The sequence below is a fragment of the Lissotriton vulgaris genome, chromosome 1_1 (genome assembly GCF_964263255.1).
Source record: "Lissotriton vulgaris chromosome 1_1, aLisVul1.2, whole genome shotgun sequence".
NCBI classification, from domain to species: domain Eukaryota; kingdom Metazoa; phylum Chordata; class Amphibia; order Caudata; family Salamandridae; genus Lissotriton; species Lissotriton vulgaris.
In genome coordinates this window covers 1,152,949,892-1,152,974,684 of record NC_141685.1, presented here as the reverse complement: position 1 = coordinate 1,152,974,684, position 24,793 = coordinate 1,152,949,892, and the positions used below count along the sequence as shown (strand labels likewise).

The 24,793-nt window shown below is 44.2% G+C and overlaps 1 protein-coding gene across 2 annotated transcripts in view; it reads left to right on the top strand.

Annotated features, from left to right (window-relative positions):
- Positions 1-24,793, top strand: part of KCNH3 (potassium voltage-gated channel subfamily H member 3) — a 454,232-nt gene that overhangs the window by 299,897 nt on the left and 129,542 nt on the right. For both annotated transcript variants that reach the window (XM_086964034.1, XM_086964026.1), the window contains exon 10: positions 18,845-19,094. In XM_086964034.1, coding sequence (XP_086820160.1) covers positions 18,845-19,094 — 250 coding nt within the window. The remainder of the gene's footprint in view (positions 1-18,844; positions 19,095-24,793) is intronic.

Genomic DNA, 24,793 nt, shown 5'->3' with positions numbered 1-24,793 from the left:
CGCTAACTCTCTCTATGTTGGGATTCCTGCCTACCATCTTCATCGGCTTCAGCTGGTACAGAACCAGGCGGTGAGACTGGTCTTTCAACAGCCCAAATATCAACATGTCTCACCCCTGTTGAGGAAATTGCACTGACTTCCAGTGGCCTCCCGTTGCATTTTTAAGCTGGGCTATACTGTCTTTAAGGCCCTTCTTGCTCTTGCTCCGGCTTTCACTTCCTCCAGCCTTAAGCGTCACATTCCCTCAAGAAACCTTCGTTCCACTACCCACAACCTCTTGACTATCCCCAGGTATAAACGTAAAATGCATGGTGGCTCGTGCTTTTTGTTTCTTGCCCCAGCGCTGTGGAACTCCCTTCCTATTTCTCTCCGACTCTGCCCCCAACTATTCTTGCTTTCGCAAACTTCTTAAAACTCACCTTTTTCAATTAGCTTTTGAGTAATCATACTGCCTGCCCCCCTGTTATTGTTTATGAGCGCCATGAAACCATTTGGTGACCGTGCGCGGTAAAAGTAATTTTAACATAACATAACATTACAGTCCTCATCAACTTGGTGAAACACCATGTCGCTGAGGAAAGTCCAAAAGGAAGGCTCTTGAATTGATACAACTGACCCTTCCACCTGAACTGAAGAAACTTCCGACTCTCCTCTGCAATCGGAATAGTGAAGTAAGCATCCTTCAGGTCTAACTTCACTAACCACTCTCCTTCCTGCAAAACATCTCGCAATAAATGAATTCCCTCCATTTTGAAATGTCGTGGTGCTAACACTTCTCAAAAAATCATCCAGCACTTAGAACACAGAACATAGAGCATAGCACTGCTCACCCCCATCCTCTCCTGCCCGCGCTTTGCACCTGCCCGCCCGCCCGCCCACAAAAAGCAACTGTAAGAATCCGCAGAAGCAGGAGCAAGAGCAAGAGAGCAAGAGAGCAAAGTGCGGCGGAGGTGAAGGGGTGGGGTTGAAACTCTAGAAGAGCGGTTTTTGGGCTCCAGTCGAGACCCCATTGCAACGGTCATGGCCGCGACCACGCGATAGGGCGTCTGTGAGTCCGAAAGGGAGCACGGCAGGTTCCTCAAACATCTACATCCCATTCTCACCATGAGATCAGGGAGACTTAAACCTGTCCCCATAGCAAAAGCAAGCACAAGAAAACAACCACTTCGCAGGAAAATGAGTGAAGACCTCACACACACATCCGATGAGGATATATCAGAGGATATTTCAGAGATGCCAGACACCACTAACAGCGTCTTCACCGCTAAAACGCCACTGAAGACCACATGCCTTAGAAATGCCAAGATCACAGACTTTTTAATCTCAGCCACATCATCCGCTCCACCAGCGTTGCAAAAACAGAACTTAAAGACCGTTATCAGCATTAAAAGAATGTCTCAGTCAGTGACGTCATTAACCAAAGCCCTGCAGCTCCAGAATATTACTCAGAGTAACGACCCTCAAGAGACTAGGCACCATCCTTGGGAAAATCTCCAAAAACACTAAAAAAAAATGGCGAATCAACACACTGTGAATGCCCAAATAAATACAAGAGAGGAAGTTTGCGAGGCCAACTTTGACATTGTGCCAAGTGACGAGGGCACAACGGAAACATCCAACGCCCCAATGGTACCAGAGTCGTGGCGCTCCTTAAATCAAGGTCCATACTTCGGTCTGGTGGAAAATGATCACGGGGCAGATACTCGACGGGCTCTGAGAATGGATAATAAGGGTAATAAGGACCTTCTGGATATGGTCTTTATAGAAAATGACAACAAGGATAAACCCATAGACGAAAGGAAGATAACTAACAGCCTAACACAGTGGTACAAAAAAAGGAACGACACCACTCCAAAATTCACAGCATGTCCAGATTCGCAGGAGGTATTCAACTCCTCCGGCGCCTGTCTTACAATAACCAGCCAAATGTCCAACAGAAAAGCATCAAATCCCCCGTCTGGGCTATTTCCTCTCCACTTCAGAATCTCCTCACCAAGCATAATAACCTCGCCAACCTCGCCAAAGTCCCCTGAGCAAAGGAACAGAATGGCCAACCAAACAATCATCCCACAAACGGTTCCTGGTGTAGACCCGCAACGTCTATCAGACTCACGAGATCCACAAGCTCCTGGCTCAGCAAGGCACAAATTCTGGCAGAGGTACAAAATAAACCAAATGATGCTCATAACTCCTCTGAAATTCCCGGTACAGGAATCCCTCCAGAAAAGTCGTCAAGTTCACCCAGTAGCGCCTCATCATATAGTGAGGACACAAGGGTGGACCAAACGGCTGTTAGTCCAATACATCATCCCGAGATCGCCCAGACAGAAATCACTGATGTCACAACAGACCACCACAAAGGTATCCTGGATCCAGCCAACTCAGTGAAAGAAGATTCCGAAACAAACGGGAACCAACTTAATAGCAGCACGGATGAGCTGGAAAACTTGGGGAGCAACGATCCGGGGATAATATCCAATGAGCCTCAAAAACAAACCATCCCACTGACAAAGCGTGAACGCAAGAGACTGAGGAAAGCCAGACACAACAAGTACCAGGGGAAAAAAGATCCCATAAGAATCATAAATTCAAACACAATCATAGGAACAACATCGCAAGGTCCGAATCGTAAAGAGTCGCCAAAGGCGGACCAGGTAGAACAAGTGGACCGTGGGCATACATCCCCAACCAGGTCTCCACCCGTGGAAGGCAAACCAATTGTCAACATAAAGAACCAAAGTGTCCTAAATTGAATACAAGCCGAAACATCCAGGCATTTGGCGGTGGGCCCTCCTACGCAGAAGCCTCACATAGAACAGAAAAACATCTCATATTATTTTCCGAAAATGGTGTTGGCTCCAAAAGAAACTCCACCCGCATTGGAGAAAAAACAGAGATCCATCTCACAAGCCCCGGTGGACTCAAGACCACAGCAGGCGGTTTTTGATATCGAGCCTGTAAATCAGTCGAATGTCCTAAACCAGGGCAGTTCAGCCAGACTATCAAAATCAAACACCCACATCTGGCCCTCAAATCAGGAAGAGAAACTAGATGCAGCCTATCCAACTGGATCCACAACGCTCGAAATAATACCGCACTACAACTCAAGGGGGCAGCATGACGTTCTCAACCGGAGTGCCATATTAAAACTCTCCAACCTGTTTAAGACGTTAAAACATGTGAACTCAAACCACATAGAAAGTATTGAATTTAAAATAATTCCTAACAAAAATGGGAGAGAAATTACAGTGGCAACGTGGAAGGACCCCGAAGTAGCTAAAGAAGTTTGGCGACACAGAGAAGAGTTCGCTAAGTGGGGTATCGAAATTAGACCCGTGCCCCCAGAAAGATACCCAGGCCCATTATCCATGTTGGCGGAAGAAAGATCCAAATCAGTAGGCGGAATTCTACGGGGGGCCATTGGCGGCATGGATACCGTTAAGGGGGGATGGGCCAATTTACGAATTATTCATCAAGGCCAGTCAGGGGGATTTAAAGAATAATGGAAAATTCTACCCCCAACGCAAAATACACCTGATGTAAGGATGACGGAAGCATGAAAACTGACTCTGAAAGCCTGCTAGTGGAATATCAATGGTCCTGGGGGGTAAAACCAATGACGTAGAATTAATGTCATTCCTAAAACAATTCGACATCATAGTACTCCAAGAAACCTGGTCAACGACCTCCCAGCATATTGATGGTTTCAAGGAAATCCAACTTTACGCTAACAAAAGAGGCATTTTAGGAAGGGCAGCCGGAGGTCTATCGATCTACCTGAACACTGGCATTCCTTGGACCTATGTTGCCATCGATACAGGACAACAATGGATCCAGTGTATCAAAATAGAGTTGATGCAAGACTCTGGTAAAGGACCGCAGAGGGCTCAAGACTTTCTGTTAATGATATTCTGTAATATTTATTTACATCCAGACTCCAAGAATAAAGCGGAGAAAATCTTGACCTTAAAAGCCCTCATTAAATCACTACAATCCATCTACCCGCAGGCGGGGCTAGTCGTGTCGGGTGACCTGAATATGTTCTTGCTTCAAAAGGACTATGCCCAAACTATGAATCAAAATAAATGGAACGGCCATCCAATTCCGAGAATTATAACAAATCATCGGAAAAAGGATAAGATTGGACAACAGTGTGCCCTAATGTTTGCTGAGGTCGGAATGATCGCTTTGAATGGCCGCTTTACACAAGATCAACCAGCATCCTCAACCAGAATAGCCAAACTGGCTCAATCAGTGCTCGACTACACCATCGTAGATTTAGAGGTTCTACAAACCATTGTCACTTATAAAATAATCCACAAATTGGAGAGGGATCATAGTATGCAAGTTTTCAAACACAGTGTACAACACAAAAGGGTCCCAGCTTTTAAAGCCCTGGCCGAATCCCCAAGCCTCTATAACCTTAAAAGACTAGTATGGAACGGAAACAACATCAAAGAGATAATGACGTATGTGAAAAGTGTCCACATGGAAGCGACCGGAGAAGATACATCCACCCATCAAGAAAATTGGGAAAGACTGACTATAAGACTAAATGAGAAATTTGGTTATCAAACCTTCAGTCACAAAAGGAAAGTATGCAAAGCACCTCAAGCGTCTCTGGGCGCCTTAGTGAGCAAGAAAAGGATCCTAAACCAAGAAATTAGAAAGCTACTAGCAACAGCCAAGACAAAGGGAGAAGACACCGCCAAACAAATCTACAAACTAAGGCAAAAATATAAAAAAGACGTTTGGTTGGAAAAATCAAAACACCAAACAGATATCTGGCAATCACTATTAGCTGCTAGCAAATCAAATAACAGGAAATTCTGGGCAGAAATCAACAAAGTTGTAAACAGAGCGGCCCTGGTTTTCAATGCAAACATACTTGAGAAAGATTGGATCCAGCACTTAGAGAAATCACAAAGCAACAACACCCCAGCACGAAGGTCAAATCAGCAGACCCTTCATCAAAATAAAAACCAAGAAGCAGATCCACAATTCGATGAAAATTGGATAGCGACATCCCAAGTAGTTATGGTACTAAAAAACTTGAGGTCCAATGGCGCTCCAGGCCCAAACGGTTTACCGAATGGACTGTTTAAACAAGATCAAGCTTTTTGGCCAGAATATCTTACCCCACTGTACAACAATGCATTCCAGACTGGGAGTATTCCCCAGTCATGGAGAGGCAGCATTCTACATCCAATCTTCAAGGCAGGTACAAGGTCCGATCCAGCCAATTACCGCCTCATCGCGCGTATAGACGTCGAGGCCAAAATCATTGCCTCGAACCTTCTGAGGGCCCTGGAAGACTGGGTCAGTGTAAACAAGATTCTGCCGATTACGCAGACGGGCTTTAGGCCGGGAACCAATACATCATGCAACCTGATGGCGTTAAATCTTTTGGTGGATAAAGCAAGGGAAAAATCAACTAAGCTATATACGTGCTTTGTAGACCTCAAAGCGGCGTCCGACACAGTTCCGAGGGAGGCTCTATGGCAAAAGATGGCCAACTGGGGAATACCATCAAAGCTGTTGCGGGCCATCATAAACTTATATTCATCCACCTGGGTCAGAATAAAACTAGACAATGGCGATAGAACAACAGAAAAAATTCCCAGTTACGTAGGCCTCAAGCAGGGCTGTGTATTGGCACCAACTCTTTTTAACATCTTCACCGCGGCACTGGACAAGTGCATCTCGGAGACACAAAGTGATACACCGAAGCTTGCCCACCACAAAATAAGGAGCATACAGTACGCAGATGACATCGTACTTTGCAGTCTGACTCCGTTGGGCCTACAACGCTCCATTACGAAGCTCCATGAGTATATTGGTGCACAAGGTCTTCAAATCAACTACAAAAAAACAAAGATCGTCTGTTTCGCCTCACGACAAGGGAGGAAATCTTTCAAATGGCACATCGCAGGTAACACAATTGAGCAGACCCTCTCCTATAAATACCTGGGAGTAGTAGTTGATGCCGGGTGGACTCTGAAAGATCATTAATCATATAGAAAAGGTCAGACAAACAAACTACGGTTCGCCCTAAACTTATTAAAAACAAAACTGAAATGCCCATCCTATTGACACCTGTTGAAGGTAATTGCGGCAAAGTTTTTACCATCCCTAACATACGGGTCGGAATTTATAGGGGAAAAGACGCTCATTTTTAGAATACACAACAATCAGAGTTTTTTCAAATACATCTTTCAGAACCCGAGGTTCGTATCCCAATTGCAGGTTCGCTTGGAATTTGGCCTACTAAATCAGCATCAAGTTAGACAAGCGGCTGTATTAAAAACATGTTGGAAATTAAGGGCAGCACAAGAGGACACCCTCATGGGTCTCTGTTGGATTGAGGTGAACAATCAGACAAAGGCGAAAAACGCCTGGAAAACAGTATTGGAGGATGCTCTGTCAAACCTCAAAATGGAAAAGGCATGGAACACCAACCAAACTTTTTCGGCTTTCAAAAAAACAGCTAACGGGGCAGCAAAGCAAAGATCATGGATAACAGATAAAGCCGCACTAGCGAAGAAAAAACACGGTTGGACGGTGCTGGCCACGTGTGAGAAAACCTTATTTTGTCAATCATATAACCCCAGCCACCCAAAAAACACTACTAAGATTACGGCTGGGATGCTTTGTTCTAAAAGACCAGACACCCGCATGGAAACAAACTTGGCCGACCTCTGCCTGTAGACTATGCGGCCAAATGGACAAATCACTGATCCATATATTGTGTATTTGTCCGTCTTTGACGAGCTTGAGACGTAATTACCTACTTTACATATTTCGTCTTTTTCAAATTAGATCATGCCACCCGGCTGTCATGTTAGCATTGAATAGCTACCAACTGCTGCCAGATTTTTTCAAAAGGCATCACAGTTAATCTTGAACACTGAGAAAAAGGAGAGATAAAGACACAAAACCGAAGTGTGAAGTGCAACGAACAGAGACATTGTAATCTCATTTATAATAACATTACTCACACAGACATTATAGAAACTTCTGTTTTTAACCATCCGTCAGTTTGTAAATTTATTTTTAAATTATGTGTTTTTAAGCAACAAAATTGTAAAGGTTTTAATTAACTACAAACAATAAATTTATACTTTGGATTTAAACTTCTTAAATTTATTACAGGGCTCCAACCTTTTCCTTTTTTCTCCACTAGAAAAAGAGTACTTACAAACCCTTTTTCTTTCTCTCCCACTTTTGTAATCACATTTTTTTCTAACATCATACATACCTCTTTTTCTACTATTACCATTAGCTCTTCCTGAAAGCTTAACTCCACAGGTTCTTTTTCCTGATATGGAAATGCTATTAACTCTACTTGAAACCCTTCTATTGTTTCCAGAACCCAAACATCTTTCGTCACCCCTTTCCATTTCCCTTTGAAATACTTTAATCTTGGGGGGCGTGGTTTGGACGCCGAGAGAGATGGCGGCTCTGTGAGTCTCTCTGCCCGTGCCGAGGCCGTAATTCAGGTCTGGAGCGTGTAAAACCTCTCCAGCGCCGACAACAACGGAAGAATCGGGCGCCGGAATGTGAGAGGTTCACATAGAGGGCTCGATCGGCGAGTTTCACGAAGGAGAAGTCGGGTTTTGACTGCTCCGTAGTTCCGCTCCGGTTGCTGCCGGGCTCTAGTGAACTACGGCGGGTGAAGGACTGCGTGACCGCCCAGGATGCCGGCGGACGAAAGACGAGGATCCCGCTCGATGTAAGGGCAGACAGCTGAGGACTCCGGTGGCGAACCGGACTTTGAAATAAGCGCAAGGACAACGGGAAAGAAGAAAACCGTGAGTAATACCAGCGCTTGGGGGCACAACAAGAGCAGCTCAAGAGGCGATCACCGCTCGCGCCCTCACAAAATGGCGGCATAACGTATTTTTAAGGATCTGCAGATCGGATCTGGCTCAAATGTTACCAGCATTTACCACGGGGGAAAAGGAGTGAAAACGCTTTTACATTAAATCAGTAACAAGCGGAAATGTGTTTTTTGGCGATTTTCGAATTCTGAGGCTCTATTACGAACTTGCTTGAGAAGGCTGGTCATGGTCCCAAATCAATCAAGTTGATCAAGGTACTGCTAAGGCTCCAGTATTACTGCAAATCGTATATTGTGATGGCTGGGTGCTGGTTAAATGCGAGGAAAGCGATATTTGGTGACTTATATTGGGCAAAAAAAAAAAAGCTATGTGCCAAACCAGGGGCTGGTAAAGGAATCTATATGTATGCTTGGATGTAGGTTTCTGGAGATTGCGCCTACCACACGCTGTGCTTAATCATTGCAATGCTAATGACTGTGACTTCCACTCCTCGCATATTACAAACTCTGTGTGCTGGATAAATGCGAAGAATGCAATACGTGGGGATTTCGGAACCACAACTGAGCCATGTATTACACCAGTAAATGAGGAGAAAGGAAAATAAGAATTTCAGTGAATGCTTGAATGCAGGTTTCTGGGACTGGCTCCTATTAAACGCTACTAGTGTGGTTGAAGCGAAGCTAGGCGGACAAGGTGTTCCTACTGAGGCAGGATTTACGTGCGAATGGTGCACGTGGTGGATTTCAAAATGGCGACGCAGGCTTCCACCCTGAGGTGAGGAAATGCGCTTTTCATCACGGTGCCCGAACCCAATCAGGAAACGGACAGATAGGTTGATTGTCGCTCCGGCTCCTGGGTGGCCCTGATTTATCATTGGTCATTTGCTGGCATCAGGCCAGGAACAAAGTACCGGAGGCCGGCGAAGAAAAGTGCGCCATAACGATCAGGCACAAGACAGGAGGACCATTGCCAACGATCAGTCAGTCTACACCACGAGTAATCATGGCAGAGAAAGAGCTAGCAAAAAGCCTAAAGAGTCTTAAGTCTGATCTGCCCTCACCTGGCAAAGGGAGGAAGGATAACCCGGATCCGATAGAATTAATACTTAGCAGACTTGATGAAGTCAGAGATCTGGCGAAAGCGACCAAGGAAGAGGTGGCATCGATCAGACAAGATAACCGCGACACCAATGCAAAACTATTAGAGGCAGAAACGAGGATTAGCAAACTCGAGGATATGGAAGTTAAGACCTGCAACGCCGTAAAACGCTTATGCATAGCGGCGGATCAAACGACACGGAAACTCGCTGAATTGGAAGACAGGAATCGAAGGGGGAATCTACGCATTTTTGGTATTCCGGAAGGTTCAGAGGATCAACTAGGGAGCTGCATGGCCTTTCTTGAGTCCTGGTTTACCCAAGCTACTAACATGACTTTTCTACACCCACTGGAATTTGATAGAGCCCATAGAGTCCCGGCCAGGATATCTAAGGATCAAAAAGGTCCCAGAGCTATTGTTTGTAAACCGCTACGGTACCAGCATGTAGAACAGATTCTTACCTTCATGCGTAAAAACAATCACATTTTGTGGAAATCTGCTAAGGTCTATATATCGCAGGACTATAGTAAAGAGACGGTTGACGTCAGGAAGGCATTCTTGGCGCTCCGACCGCTGCTGAAGAAAAGGGGCTTCCAATATGGATTCGCTGGTCTGGCAAGGTATCGAGTGATTATTCAGGGCTCTCCGCACATTTTTTCCGATCCCCTGAAATTGAAACGTATGCTGGATGGCCCTGAGGACTTGGATATGGAGACAAACAATCCCGAAAGTTCCTCTGACCAAGCTTCAGCCTCAGGCTATAAATGAAGGTCATCATGCTGCACACATCTTCCAATGGTTTTCTCTTCCTTGTTGTTAAGCACAAGAATCTGTTCAAACTCTTGTGTCGCGCAAAATGTGGTACTTTTGAATGTCCAGGTTAAGGCCCAGGTTAAGGGCGCACTGGCGCTCCTATCGGTCTTTTGATTACGGAGTCCATGTCTCCACATTTGTATACTTGTATCTCGAGTTAATACGTTTTAGCATGCCTCATTACATAAGCCTATACCAGTTGGTAATGCTGTTGGTTCTGTTACTCACTCACACTAAAGAAATGCCATGTTTCATTTATCTTTTCTCTTGCAGTCTTTGAACTCCATCATATGCACTAGGTTACTAGATGTATGGTTTAACGTAGTTACAGTAGTTAGCAACAAATCACGAGAATGCAGTGATTGTCCATAGGTTCGTATGCTCCAAACTAATATGGATATGTTTAGGCACGGGGAGGCTGCATCACACTCTCTCTCCAATCCCCATGCCTACTGAATACAGGTGGGGTGTGGGGGGTTGAGGGGATTGGGGGTTCAGGTATGTGTTACATGTCTTTTATTTTTGATTCTTCTTCTTCTTCTTCTTGCTTGCATTTTCGTTATTGCACTAACACTTGATGGTGGTGAGGGTCATAGACTCTATGTTCGCTCATATGTCCTTTCTGAGTCTCGGGGGTGATAGATTATCATACTGCTGTTGGTCATGTGTGATGAATGTCTTTCTCCGGATGAAGCATCACTTAACTGTTCACACATAGCACGGTGAATACTCCAATGGGAGTATGTAATATGGACAAAATGAAGATATTATCTCTCAATGTTAAAGGGTTGAACCAACCGATCAAAAGACAAAAAATGTTAGACTATGTGCGAAGGTTAAAAGGTGATATTGTATTGTTACAGGAGACAAAGCTGGAAACTAAGCAGTTTTACCACCTGAGGAATAAGTTTTACAGTGAGGTTGTGGGTGCCGAGTCTGTACATAAAAAGAATGGTGTGTTGATACTTGTTGCGAAGAAGTCAAAGGTGGAGGTTTTGTCTTCCGAGGCCAGTGTGGACGGGAGGTGGGTTACGGCCAAACTAAGTAAGGACAATACCGAATTTTATGTTACGAACATATATGCCCCTAACGTCAATGAACTCAAGTTTTGGGAGGATCTAAATAAACATATGGAAAATGCCCCAGATAGTGCTATTCACATAGTGGGTGGTGACTTCAATCTTCCGAAGGACGCAACGCTAGATAGGGACTCCCACTGCCCTTTCAAACCAAGCAAATCTCATAGAGCCTTCATCAATCTGTGTCAACGCTTTCATTTAGTGGATGCATGGAGGCTCCAGAACCCTACAGGGAGGGATTATACTTTTTATTCTACACCACACGACTCTTACTCCAGGATCGACTACATCCTCATAACACAGAACGGGGTACCCAGAATAGAATCTACCACCATAGAGCCTCGTGTGATGTCGGATCACTCTTGTATTTCCCTATCCATCGCAAATGCCAAATCCTCCCCTCGTCAGACGTCTTGGCGCCTGAACGACGAGATATTAAGCGATGCTCAACACAGATCCGCAATACAAGCTGCGATTGTCTCTTACCTGCAAATTAATAAAGAAGGGGACACATCTGATCTTATTAGATGGGATGCCATGAAAAGTGCAATACGGGGGGTATGTATCAAGATTAGGTCTGCCATGAATAAAAATTATAATGCGAAGTTGGAATCCCTGGAAAGTGAAATTGTAGATCTTGAAAGTAAGCATCTAAGGCTTAGAGACGATATGACTCTCTATGCTTTGGCAAATAAAAAATATGAACACAATAAATTAATAAGTGAAAGGGCGGGAGTTTGGCTTGACAAAGGACGGAGATTTAAAATTTGTGAATCCAATAAAGCGGGGAAAAGCCTTGCTTCATATTTGAAATTTAAGGTTCAAAAGAATTCTATTAACATCCTTAAGGACGCCTCGGGGAACTCACACTCTGAGCTAGATAAGATAGCTGAGGTATTTAGGGTATTCTATGAAGACCTTTATGCAAAAAATACAAAGGTGGAGGAAGATAAGATTAAGAATTATTTGGGTGAGTGTGATCTTCCACGGTTGTCTGCCGAGGATCAGGTTGGCCTAAATGGCCCGATTAGTGCTCAAGAAGTGGAAAGTGCAATTAAAAAATTGAAATCAGGGAAGGCACCAGGCCCGGATGGCTTTACAGCAAAATTCTATAAAACATTCCCCACTATATTAACTGGACCCTTACTAAACCTATTCCAGGAGATAAATAGCTCTGGTGAAGTAAGAGGTACTCTAGCAGAGGCAACAATTGCAGTACTTCCTAAGGAAGGGAAAGACCCATCGCTCCCAAAAAATTACAGGCCAATTTCGCTAATTAATATTGACTGTAAGATACTAGCTATGATACTTTCCGCACGTCTTCAGAAGGTACTCCCGCAACTAGTCCATCCATCTCAAGCGGGCTTTCTTAAGCATAGGTTGTCCAGTGATAACACAAGGATTTTGGCACATGTGTTGGAAAAAGCTAAACTTCTAGATACCCCTACAGTGGCAATAACGTTAGATGCCGAAAAGGCCTTCGACAAGGTCGATTGGTCCTTCCTCGAAGCAGTCCTTAACAAATTTAACTTAGGGGAAATATTTACACGACTGGTAATGTCCCTTTATTGCTGCCCCTCGGCAAGAGTTAGGGCGGGTGGATCGTTTTCATCCTCATTTTGCTTAAAGCAAGGTACGAGGCAGGGGTGCCCTCTGTCGCCCTCGTTATTTTTATTGGCAATTGAGCCGTTCTTATATCATATAAGGAAAGATCCTAAAATCGCAGGAATACCATTTGGAGACTGCACGGTCAAATTAACAGCACATGCAGATGATGTGCTTGTCTTTTCTGAACGGGCGGAGGAGGCAGTATCTGCACTCATGTCGGACATTGAAGATTTCTCTAAGGTCTCGGGCTACAAGCTCAATAAAGACAAAACGGAGGTCAAACTCCTAAACAATATAGGTGATAAGGGGATCTTGGGGGACTCTGGTCTTACATGGCAGCCCAAATGCTTTAAGTACCTGGGGTTGGACTTCGATAAAGATTTAGTCTCCACTCTAAAAATAAATGAAGAATTGACTTTGAAAAAAATATCTACTCCACTAGAAAGTTGGTCCCCAAAATTTCTCTCTTGGTGGGGCAGGGCTGAAACTCTCAAAATGATGTCGACTCCCTTAGTTAACTACCTGGCCAGTATGCTCCCTATGGCGTTCTCGAATAATTTTGTTTCTAAAATAGACCAGCTGTTTGGTAACTTCCTGTGGCGGGGCAAGAAAGCCAGGATATTTCTAAAGAAGCTACAATTGGCGAAAGATAAAGGCGGCCTGGGTCTGCCTTCGTTCAGGAACTATCAGACAGCCTTTCTTTGTAAGCAAGGTGCTCAATGGTTAATAAAATCACCAAATTATACTCCTGTGTGGATTGACATTGAAAGATCAATAGTGGGCCACGCTCCTCTTGAGTCCTTACTCACCATGGATCTGTCGCACCTGCCACACTCCAGATATATAATGCTAAATACCAGAAGGGCCCTACTTAGACTTGACCAAACGCACAAAACCAAATTGACATTTTCTAAATCATCATGTATGTCACTATGGAGTAACCCCTACCTTAAACATGCGGGTGTGGAACTCTTCTGGGAGTCATGGTCCGGAAAGGGAATTAATCTGGCGGGAGATCTGTATGACAATAGAGACCCGATCCCGTTCTCAAGCTTACAGCAGAAGTTTGATCTACCCCCGATAGATTTCTATAATTTCCTAAAAGTCAAAGCGACACTAACTAGCCGTAACTTCTCACCCTACACTCCATGGCTGACAACACATCTCCCGCGCATTATGCACACAGGTCACTTCGTTTCCAAGGTGTATAAACTGTTGCTACCGTTGCCCAGGAAATCTCACAAAACTGTGGAAGCAAGATGGGAAGCGGAACCGAATTCCACAGGAATAGAGTGTGACTGGGACTTGATTCATAAGTCAGCACTTGCCCACAAAGTATCACCAATCCTATTCCAGACGAAGTATATGCTCATAAATAGGTCGTTCTGGACTCCGGAAAAGCTATTTAAATGTAAATTACGTGACTCTCCGGCGTGCTGGAATTGCCAATCAGGGACTGGTGATCTTGCTCACATGTTATTCAGCTGTCCCTTACTAGGAGAATACTGGGAGAAAATATTTGTATGCATTCATCACGTATTTAAGATAAAACCTATACAGGACTTTGTGTATGTCATTCTAGGGGGGCTGGAACCACGACTGGCAAATGAGCAAGATCGCCAGATTTTGGATTTAATGTTAACATTGGCTTGTAAGGTTGTTTTATGCAAGTGGAAATGTGCTAAGGAGGTAAATTTCAAGATCTGGCAGGAATGGCTGTCTTTCCTACGAGGTGCTACTAATCAGGCGTTACAGTCTTCTACGTGGTGTCCATCCAATAAGAAGTTGTGGAAATCATTAGACATATCTTCCTTCCATTTTGAGCCGCCTTGAAGCAGTACGGCCTTGTTCTTGTTATAGTAACTTGTGATATATGAGTGTACACCTGCGTCCATATGTTAGAGTTATACCCGCTACATCCACACGTTGAGTGTTTGGCATGTTAATCTATATCAATGAGACAAGCAAGAGTTGTTTTTCTCTTTATTTCTTATCATTTGTAGTCTCTGTACTTGTCTGACAATATCTGTATCGAATCACTTACAACGGAAGATTTACTGTACTGTCTTTTACTTTTGTTTTCTTACTTCAATAAAAACGATTTGAAATAAAAAATAAAAAAAAAGAAATACTTTAATCTTCCTCCTACTTCTTTCGGGATAGAAAAAATACCAGTCTTCATACTCACCCCCTTTATAATTCTGTGACTGTCCTTGAGCTCTTCCTCTATTTCCACGTGTCCTGCTTCTTCCTCTTTGTGGAAAGAGGTTGTAATTATTCTGTCCTCTACCATAACTTCCTCCTTGGTTTTGGTAATGGACTCTGTAATTTCCACGGCCGGCAGCTTGCTCTCTTCTACCGGCCCGTCCATAAAAACTATTGTTGTGACTGAACACTCTACGCATATTAAACTGCGCTCTATCCAGACTTGTAAAAGTATTCACAAACTTTGATAAAGACTTCACAATTCCATCTCCAAAAAGAAGAACTTTAGCTTCTTCACTTGTTTATCTATATGCTAGATTTCCTAATCTTGGATTTATCCTCATAAGGATAGTTTTCCTCCTTTCAGATATGATACTAGCATTCGCATTTTCTAAAAAACAAATTGCTCTCTGGCACCATCCACGCATTTAAGAAAGATCCAGATTGACATCCTTTAAATAAGCCTCCTCTACTACATCAAATATTTTTGCCAAAGGCCCTAGGATATCAAGAACCTTATCCTGACACTGCTTCAAAGAACGGTCTAAACCCTTACGTGGGTCTTTTCCCATTTTGAACAGATATGTAATCAAATCAGGATCAATATTCGGAGTCATCGTTATCTTATCTTCAATACTAGGTCTCGAGCATTCTGCTCTCATAATATTTCTTTCATCTATTTCAAGTGGCTTCCTCAGCCTAGCTTTAATGTAATCAGCCACATGTTCTAGTGGCCACCAATCCTTCCCTCTTGGGTGCCTAATCTCTTTGGGATTAAACATCACTTCACCATAAGGATCAACCACTGAATCCTTTTCTTTCTCTTTTAAAATACTTTCATTTTCCTCTCCCAAATCATCTTTATATTTCAAATCTAGAATATATTCATCCAACTATTCATCACTCTGTGCATCTCCCGATGCACTTCCTCTCCTTCCAGTGTATAACTGGCTCTCCTTTGTACCGCTGAGGGTTCCCTTCTTTTTTGAGCCACTTTGGACTCCACTCAAATCCTTTCTTTCTACCAAATGTTTCTTTTTTGCTAAGCATTTTCCTCCTGGTACTCTATCATTTTCTTCCTCTGAAATAGAAAAATATTCATCCTCTTCATTATGCTTTCTTTTCCCTAATGCCTGCTTTACTGACTCCTGAATAGAATCCTTTATTTCTTTATTTATTATGTCCCTTATTAACTTTTCTTGTACCTCACTTGATGACTCCATCTTCTATTTTAATTTCCTCCTACTCCTCTTAAAGAAAAAACTCTTTTTAAACTCTTTAAATATCTTTTTCCTTCAAAATAACTTCCTCACAAATACGATCTCCTCACTATCTCCTATCTCTCCCTCAAAGCGATGCCTGAACGCTCATTTCTATGGGAACCAGCCTCACAGAGCTAATTCCCATAGAAAACTGCCTTTGTGCACAAAACAAGGCCTATTTTCTATTGAAAACAATCCAAAGGCTAACCAATCAGCGTTCACACCTCACGCGTGAACGCATCACTGTTTACACTACACTGCTACCCTCGAGCAATCTAACAGCTCCGTTACCCTTCACCGAAGCAAACTCGGTAAGCGCGAGCATAACTTATTTGAAAAACAACCGTCTACTGTTTTTCTGCACTTGCTAATCTCCTCGTTACCACGCTGGTGCTAAATAATCTATTTCTTAAATTTTCGCTAGAACCATCTCATTAATTATTTTTGCAAGCCTTCTTCCATTTAAATAAAAAAATATATTTGCGTGTAAAATCGGCTAACTTTGAAATACACCCCAAAGTTAGTTCTACCTCACTTTCTTGAACAAATTCTCATTTATCAAATATCAAACTACTCTCTATCAAATATTATCAATACAAAACCCTTATCTACACTTACCTTTTAAAACTAAAGCACATTCTAGCCATAACATTTCTAAAAGGTCTTAAATAGACAAAACAATCATACTTCCCAAACACTCACCCATTGGGTTATTAACATCCATTTGAATCATCAAATCAAAAAAACTCAATATCAAATCCAATGTATACTTATCCGCTCAGAAGCAGCAAACAAAAGAGGAGGAAGATGGTGGCTTCATGTTACTTATGTTTGTCAAAGTTCTTTTTGATTGTGATGTTTTTAAAAGGTTCCATGAGCTTTTTTTTTTAGTTCAGTAATATTTTATTAAGTTTTAAGACACAATGAAAAGAATAAATACAATACAAAAAGGAGGAAAGAATTCCATGAGCTTTTAAAGGTGCTGCTCAGAAGTGGGAAATAAAAGTATTATGCATAATCATAGCCTCCTGTCTTGATATAAAATCAGGGTACCAAGTATGACATGCAGTAGAGACAAATCTCACAGTGGAACCTGCTTATGGTCCCTCTTCACTGCATCCTTACCCTGGCCCATACATATATTTAACACATGCCTCTGATACTTTGAAGAGGGCTGTCTGCCTGTAGAGTTGAAAATTAAGGGCAAGGGGTGTTGGTTGCTATTGATGAAATGGTTTTGTCCGCGGTCCACCTCTAGGATGACTTTCAGTAGAAAGTGCACTCAGCGCTATGAATAATGGGCCCAGTTATACATTGTGAGGTAGAGTGTCCTCCAAGATGTTGTTGAATGTACCTTCTAAAGCTTGATTGGTTTTGCACTCGTTCCTCCCTTTATGGCTCTATTTTATCTAGGGGGTTAAACAGTGGTCTATGTTGGTTCATTAAGTGTATACATTTTTTAAACTGTACAGAAATCTGCATTGAAAATCATCTTATGTACTGCAACTATGTATTTTCATCACACTACTACATCTACTACTGTTACTCTACTCATATGACTGCTTACACATCCTCTACTCCTCACTTCCTGTTTATGCCACTACTACTACCATATTGTAACCTCTACTCCTAGCATTGCTCCTACTCTTTCCCGTCTACACATCCCTCTAGTACTGCAGCAACTTCCCCTTCTAGTCATACTGTCCCCCTGCTACTCTTCCTACTACTACAACTACTACAAATACTATGAAACCTAACTTTCCATGATAGATATATCTGCAAAAATAGATGATATTGTCAAAGATAACATAGAACCTCTATTAACTAGAACCAAGCAAGACTTACATAGGCTAAATAACCTTCATCTATCCATTACTGTGAGATGCGATGCTATAAAAATGCTTTTTCCCCTAAAATGTCATACTTTTTGCGAGCAATTGGACTAGAATTTCCGAACGAATGTCTAAAGAAAATGGAAGATATGTTCTCCCGATTTATATGGGCATACGCCAAGCCAAGAAGGGCCTTCAAATTTCTTGTGCTCCCCAGGGAAAGAGGAGGGTGGGCGTTACCCAACATTAGATTGTATTACTGGGCTACCACACTGTTATACAACTGGGTTTTGGTGCAAGAGAAACCGACCGATTCGGAAAACGGTATGTATGGGGATAATCGCAATGCAAATTTAAGGAATCGCAAAATTTGCAATTCCTTAACTTTGCGTAAGCATTTAAGGAATCACAAATTGTGATTCCTTAAATGCTATGCAGCAACCACTGAAGTTTTCTGATTTCTCCTTAAGAAATCGCAAATTACCACCAACTTCAAGTTGATGGTAATTTGCGATTTCTTTCAGAAATGCACTTTTTGCCATTTGTGAAGGTGCCATGTGGCGCACATACACGCCCTTAGGGCATGTATGTGCGCCATATGCGCCCACATGTAAATTTCAGGGGTGCATCAGGGTGTCCTTATGACACCCTTGCACCCATGAAATTATTCTCAATTTGCAATTCTCAAATTGCGAATCGCAAATTGAGAATAACTTCCCATTCATTCCTATGGGCATCCTGGCCCTTAGAAATGAATGGGAAAGAATTCCTTAATTGCGATTTCGCAATTTGCTAATCGCAATTAAGGAATATTAAGGAATCGCAAAAAAATTGCGATTTTTACATACATTCCTTTTTGCAATTCTCAAATAGTGATTTCTAAAAAATCGCTATTTGAGAATCGCAAATGAGGGTGTTGATACATATGGCCCTATATCCCATGGGGGTCCATAAACACCCATGAGTGTTGTCTCTAATAAGAAATGTTGAGTCAAAAGGTATGCCAAACAAGAGGTTGAGATCCAACCCAACTCTTACTAGGGAAGAATTTGGAGAGTGCTTTTGTAGCGAAGATCCCTGATGGCTGTGTCCTTCCCTTCCTCCAGCTCCTGCGCAGCCTCCCGGACGAACTGAGGGCAGATATTGCCATGCACCTGAACAAGGAGATCCTTCAGCTGCCCATCTTTGACTCAGCGAGTAGGGGCTGCCTGCGCTCGCTCTCGCTTAGCATCAAGCCCTCCTTCTGCACCCCGGGCGAGTACCTGATCCGGCAAGGAGACGCCATGCAGGCACTCTACTTCATCTGCTCAGGCTCCATGGAGGTACTTCGAGACGATATAGTGCTGGCCATCTTAGGTAAGGACAGGGCTGCTGACTGCGTACTAGCCATTAGTTAAGGGAAGGGTTGATGATGTTGTACAGGCCATCTTAGGTAAGGCCGTGAGTGCTAATGCAGTGGTAGCCATCTTTGATAAGGTCAGGGCCGCTCACATTTGCTATCATATTGAAGGCGGCCACATGTTAAAGAGAAGCCTTCCCATGCCCATCTGTTAAGCTCTGAAGAAGAATCCCTGAAAGAACATTGAGAACATTCCTTTCTTTGCCTTTCTAGAGGGACGGGAAAACTTCAGCTCTTCCTAATAGGTATTGTTTATGCAATGTTTATACTGGTGTTTAGGATAAGATAGAGATGCACAACTTATGAAGAGTTCACAAAGACTTACAATGGCAAATTGAGGTGATGGTGAAGCAGCGGAGAGCAGTGAAGGAAGGGGACTCCATTCTGCAAAAGAGCCAGGGCTATTAGCATTTTCTTGTTAGACTGAAGAAACAAAAAATTAGAATATGTTGCACAACAACATCAGCTATGTCACAGGAAGCTGTACTGTGTGCCACAGCGACTATGTATGTCACATGGTATGTTCTATAGTTTTTTATGTAGCGCAGCACTGGCGCAGTTAGGCATCACTGTATAATGACTTTTACTTCACCCGCTTGTCTTATATTAACCCAATGATGGGGATTCCATAGGAGTGACTGAGTCATGCGACATTACCAAAACCTGTGTGAGTGCAACCAATGATTCTTGGTTTTCACGTTCAGCATAAACATCTTTGTCCTAATGTATGAGATCAGCATTCTCTGTCTCAGTGTCCGTGAACTCCCTTCTACTATTTGCCTCTCCATGTCTGACTTTCAGATCTCAACATTCAGGTGTTGTTACCTTTCTGCATCACAAGTGCCACTATGTCTCCAGACAGGGTGCGAGTAGAATGTCTGTCCTGCGTTCTTTGCCACAGTGCAGGTATTTACACGAATTTGCCTAGGTGTGCTGTCTTTGACGTAACGTAAGCTCCTGCAGCCCCAACAATCGGGGGAAGGAGTTCTTTGCCCCAGAGTTTTATCTCTCACCCAGTAGACTTTGGATAGATATCTATTAGGTGGCCAGTCTTGAAGAGTCTGTCACAGGTTTTCTAGGGAGGCCACATCATTTAGAAACACCTGTCAAAATGCAGCATGCGTGATGTGCTCTAAAAAAATTACGTAAAGGGCTATACCTACCAATAGCCCCAATCCCATTACCAAATAATCAGTCAGTTGGCAGTGAAGAAAGTTCAATCGTTTATTAAGCATAAATACTCTATAGAGGAGCCTCTCCAACCCTCATCCATCAGGTGCGCGGAGAAGACTGTTGGCTCGTATTCACACATGAGGTTACATACTTTTCGGTTCAACACATATAATCATGGTAAAAGGAAAAACACCAGTTGGCCCTCGAACTCCAGGGAAGGACCATATATGGCACACATGGTTAGTTCAAAGCTTAACTATTTATTACTTGGAAGGTCAGGAGTGGTGGCTCCCTTTCGTCTTGGTGCCCGAGAATGTAGGAACGGCGCCTCCAGGAATGCGCTTATCGCAGCCAAAGCCATATGTGACCTTGAGTCTCAGGACAGTCGAGTAGACAGCCTACGTTCAGCTGCTCCCAGTAATTCAGATGAACGGGGGCTTGATAACTACCGGGGATTAACACGTGATCACAGCCCGTGTTTGAGCATAGGTTTGGAAAATGGCATTTGTAGGGTTCTCGGCCTACTCTGTTAGCAGCAGATACGCAAGGAGCGAATAAACGTTTTCCTCCCTGCAAACGCATATATATTTTATATATATATATATATATATATATATATATATATATATATATATACATACAGTAAGCAAAAGAGGGTACGTATAGATGCATCATGCTAGCATAATATAGGTCCAATACTCCTTATGCATGGGAAATCAATTTTTTTATCCCTCAGAACGGCCCTTTTAGCATGATGTAGCTAACTAAAACAGCTCAATCTTCAAATATTCCCTCATCAATCAGCATTACATCTTTGAGCTCCTGCTGAACTAACTGAGCCTTTACTGCTGCTGGAGATGGACCGGCCACAGAGGAGGTGAATCTAGTTGCGCAATAAGAGCAACATGCAGGTCCACATTGTCTACAAAGGCAACACGTGAATATGATACCGGCTATACATGCCAGTACTATCAGATTTTTCCATGCCCAAGTAGACAACAAACCCCAGAACGAACCAGAGATGGACCACGTACCAGCCTCTACATGTATTTCGGAAGTCAAACGATGTAGCTTCTGGATAGCCAAATGAACGGAGGGGGCAGAGTCAGGAATATAAACACAGCAAGAACTGCCGATCACACGGCATGCTCCTCCTCGATCTGCCAAGATAACGTCTAAAACCATATGATTTTGAAGGAAAATGAGTCTGGGCGCTTGTAGCTCTATGGTTATATTAGTCAATATTCCTGCAGTAGTGTTAATTACCCCTTCAACTACTCTGGACAAACGGTGTACTTCTTTGCTGGTTATTATAGGCCCCCAGATGGGAAACACTCCTTTTATAATGTCGATAAAATGCTGCAGTGGAGTATCTGTCTGATCTATGTCGGTAGTATCTATCTCTCTTATATTTCTCCTAACAAGCATACTTCGTTTATCTAAGCGGTAATCCTTGTGATAATCTGAAGGGGCAATATAGACTGGAGGGTACAGGAAGGACAAGTAGCAACGTCCAGCCCAACCTCATGGAAGCCAAGTATAGGCATTTCTCCACAAACAAAATATACATTAGGAGGGGTTTACAATGGAGGGCTGCTACAAGGACGCAACTGATAAGTGTAATTACATCGGCTCTCTCCTACCGATATGTACCCTACTCCCTGAACACAGAACGCAGAGGTACTATTTAGTATAGGCACTGGAATAGCCCTATCTTCAGTAACATTACGGTCTTGAAAATTTCAAAAATACTGAGTGAAATTGAACTCAACAAAATCCAAAATCTCATTCTTCAACCAAGTGGTATTTTCATGCGTTGTATACATATTCATGTATGCATTCGGATCTAAGGTTCGCTCTCCATTATTCCCATCAGGGTTAAATCCTTGATGAACCTCAATATATGCTAAAATCATTTCATAATCTTTTTCCGAAAACCTTTGAGTGTCCACAGTATAATACATATACACCATTGAAAGTAATTTAAAACCAAGCCTTGCAACTCCCCAGATGAGACAAGGGTAAGGATATGAATAAGTCGTGCTTGTGCATAACAGATGGTAAAAGACCACAAACCCAACAATTTGTAGTAGTGGTGGCACTGTGTGCTTGATGGAGCATTTCAACAAATATATTTTTCACATAAGTCTGACGATGCCTTTCCTTATGTGGGGCTAAAGTTTAAAACACATGTTCCGGAGGTGGGGCAGTTGTTCCTAAAACAGTATGAATAGGGTGGCCAAATTCTAAATATATATATACTCCAATTAATGTGATTAGCAATATCGCTATAATAACTATAAATGCAATTTTAACATGTTGAGTCCAACTAGAAAAGACAGGCATATATGCTGGGAAATAGCGTGGTACAAAAGGACGTTCCTCTTCAGGGACAAAACGAGCAAAGGGATACATACTAACTAAAAGTCCAAAAATAAACTAGGGCGATGCAGTCCAACCTGCCAGAGGGTGCTTCTTTCCTGTGTCCTATTAGAGCATGGGTACTCACAAACTTTCTCTCGGGGCCAGATTTACAGTGTGGTTTGTGTCCGAGGGCTGCACTGGTGGGGGCGGGGTCAGTGGGGGAGGGGGTGGGGCTAGAGGGGAAAAAAAACATGACCATGAGGTTGATCACAGGTCCCTGCAGCGGACGCCTTCGTCCACTGAGCCACCAGACCCATCATACACACATTTCTCTCTCTATCATTCTTTCACTGTCACTCTCTCTCTGTCTCCCTCCCTCCCCCTCTCTCCCTCCCTCTCTCCCTCCCTCTCTGTCCCTCTGTCTCACTCACTCTGACTGTCTCACTCTCTCTCTGTTTCCCTCTCCCGGTTTCCCTCTACCTTCCTCTATTTCTCTCTGCCTCTCTATCCTTCCCTCTTCCTCCTTCCCTCTCTTTCCCTCACCCTCCTTCCCCTCTCCCTCCCTCTCCTTCCCTCTCTGTCTCCCTCTCTCTCCTTCCCCCTCCATCACTACGAGGTCTCCCTCACTCTGATGTCTCCCTCACTCTGATGTCTCCCTCACTCTGATGTCTCCCTCACTCTGATGTCTCCCTCACTCTGATGTCTCCCTCACTCTGATGTCTCCCTCACTCTGATGTCTCCCTCACTCTGATGTCTCCCTCACTCTGATGTCTCCCTCACTCTGATGTCTCCCTCACTCTGATGTCTCCCTCACTCTGATGTCTCCCTCACTCTGATGTCTCCCTCACTCTGATGTCTCCCTCACTCTGATGTCTCCCTCACTCTGATGTCTCCCTCACTCTGATGTCTCCCTCACTCTGATGTCTCCCTCACTCTGATGTCTCCCTCACTCTGATGTCTCCCTCACTCTGATGTCTCCCGCACTCTGATGTCTCCCGCACTCTGATGTCTCCCGCACTCTGATGTCTCCCGCACTCGGATGTCTCCCGCACTCTGATGTCTCCCGCACTCGGATGTCTCCCGCACTCGGATGTCTCCCGCACTCGGATGTCTCCCGCACTCTGATGTCTCCCGCACTCTGATGTCTCCCGCACTCTGATGTCTCCCGCACTCTGATGTCTCCCGCACTCTGATGTCTCCCGCACTCTGATGTCTCCCGCACTCTGATGTCTCCCGCACTCTGATGTCTCCCTCACTCTGATGTCTCCCTCACTCTGATGTCTCCCTCACTCTAATGTCTCCCTCACTCACTCTGAGGTCTCCCTCACTCGCTCTGTCTCCCTCCCTCGCTCTTTCTTTTCCTCGCTCTCCCTCTGTCTGCCTATCTCCCTCCCTCGCTCTCCCTCTGTCTGCCTCTGTCTCCCTCGCTCTCCCTCTGTCTGCCTGTCTCCCTCGCTCTCCCTCCGTCTGCCTCTGTCTCCCTCCCTCGCTCTCCCTCTGTCTGCCTGTCTCCCTCCCTCCCTCGCTCTCCCTCTGTCTGCCTGTCTCCCTCCCTCCCTCGCTCTCCCTCTGTCTGCCTGACTCCTTCCCTCGCTCTCCCTCTGTCTGCCTCTGTCTCCCTCGCTCTCCCTATGTCACCCTCGCTCTCCCTCGCTATGCCTCCCTCGCTCTCCCTCGCTCTCCCTCGCTCTCCCTCGCTCTGTCTCCCTCGCTCTCCCTCGCTCTGTCTCCCTCGCTCTCCCTCAGTATCCCTTGCTCTCCCTCACTCTGCCTCCCTCGCTCTCCCTCAGTCTCCCTCGCTCTCCCTCTGTCTGCCTCTGTCTGCCTCCCTCGCTCTCCCTCTGTCTGTCTGTCTCCCTCCCTCCCTTGCTCTCCCTCTGTCTGCCTGTCTCCCTCCCCCTTTAGCTGCCTCTGTCTCCCTCGCTCTCCCTATGTCTCCCTCGCTATGCCTCCCTCGCTCTCCCTCTGTCTCCCTCGCTCTCCCTCTGTCTCCCTCGCTCTCCCTCACTCTGCCTCCCTCGCTCTCCCCCTGTCTCCCTCGCTCTCCCTCTGTCTCCCTCGCTCTCCCTCACTCTGCCTCCCTCGCTCTCACACTGCCTCCCTCGCTCTCCCTTTGTCT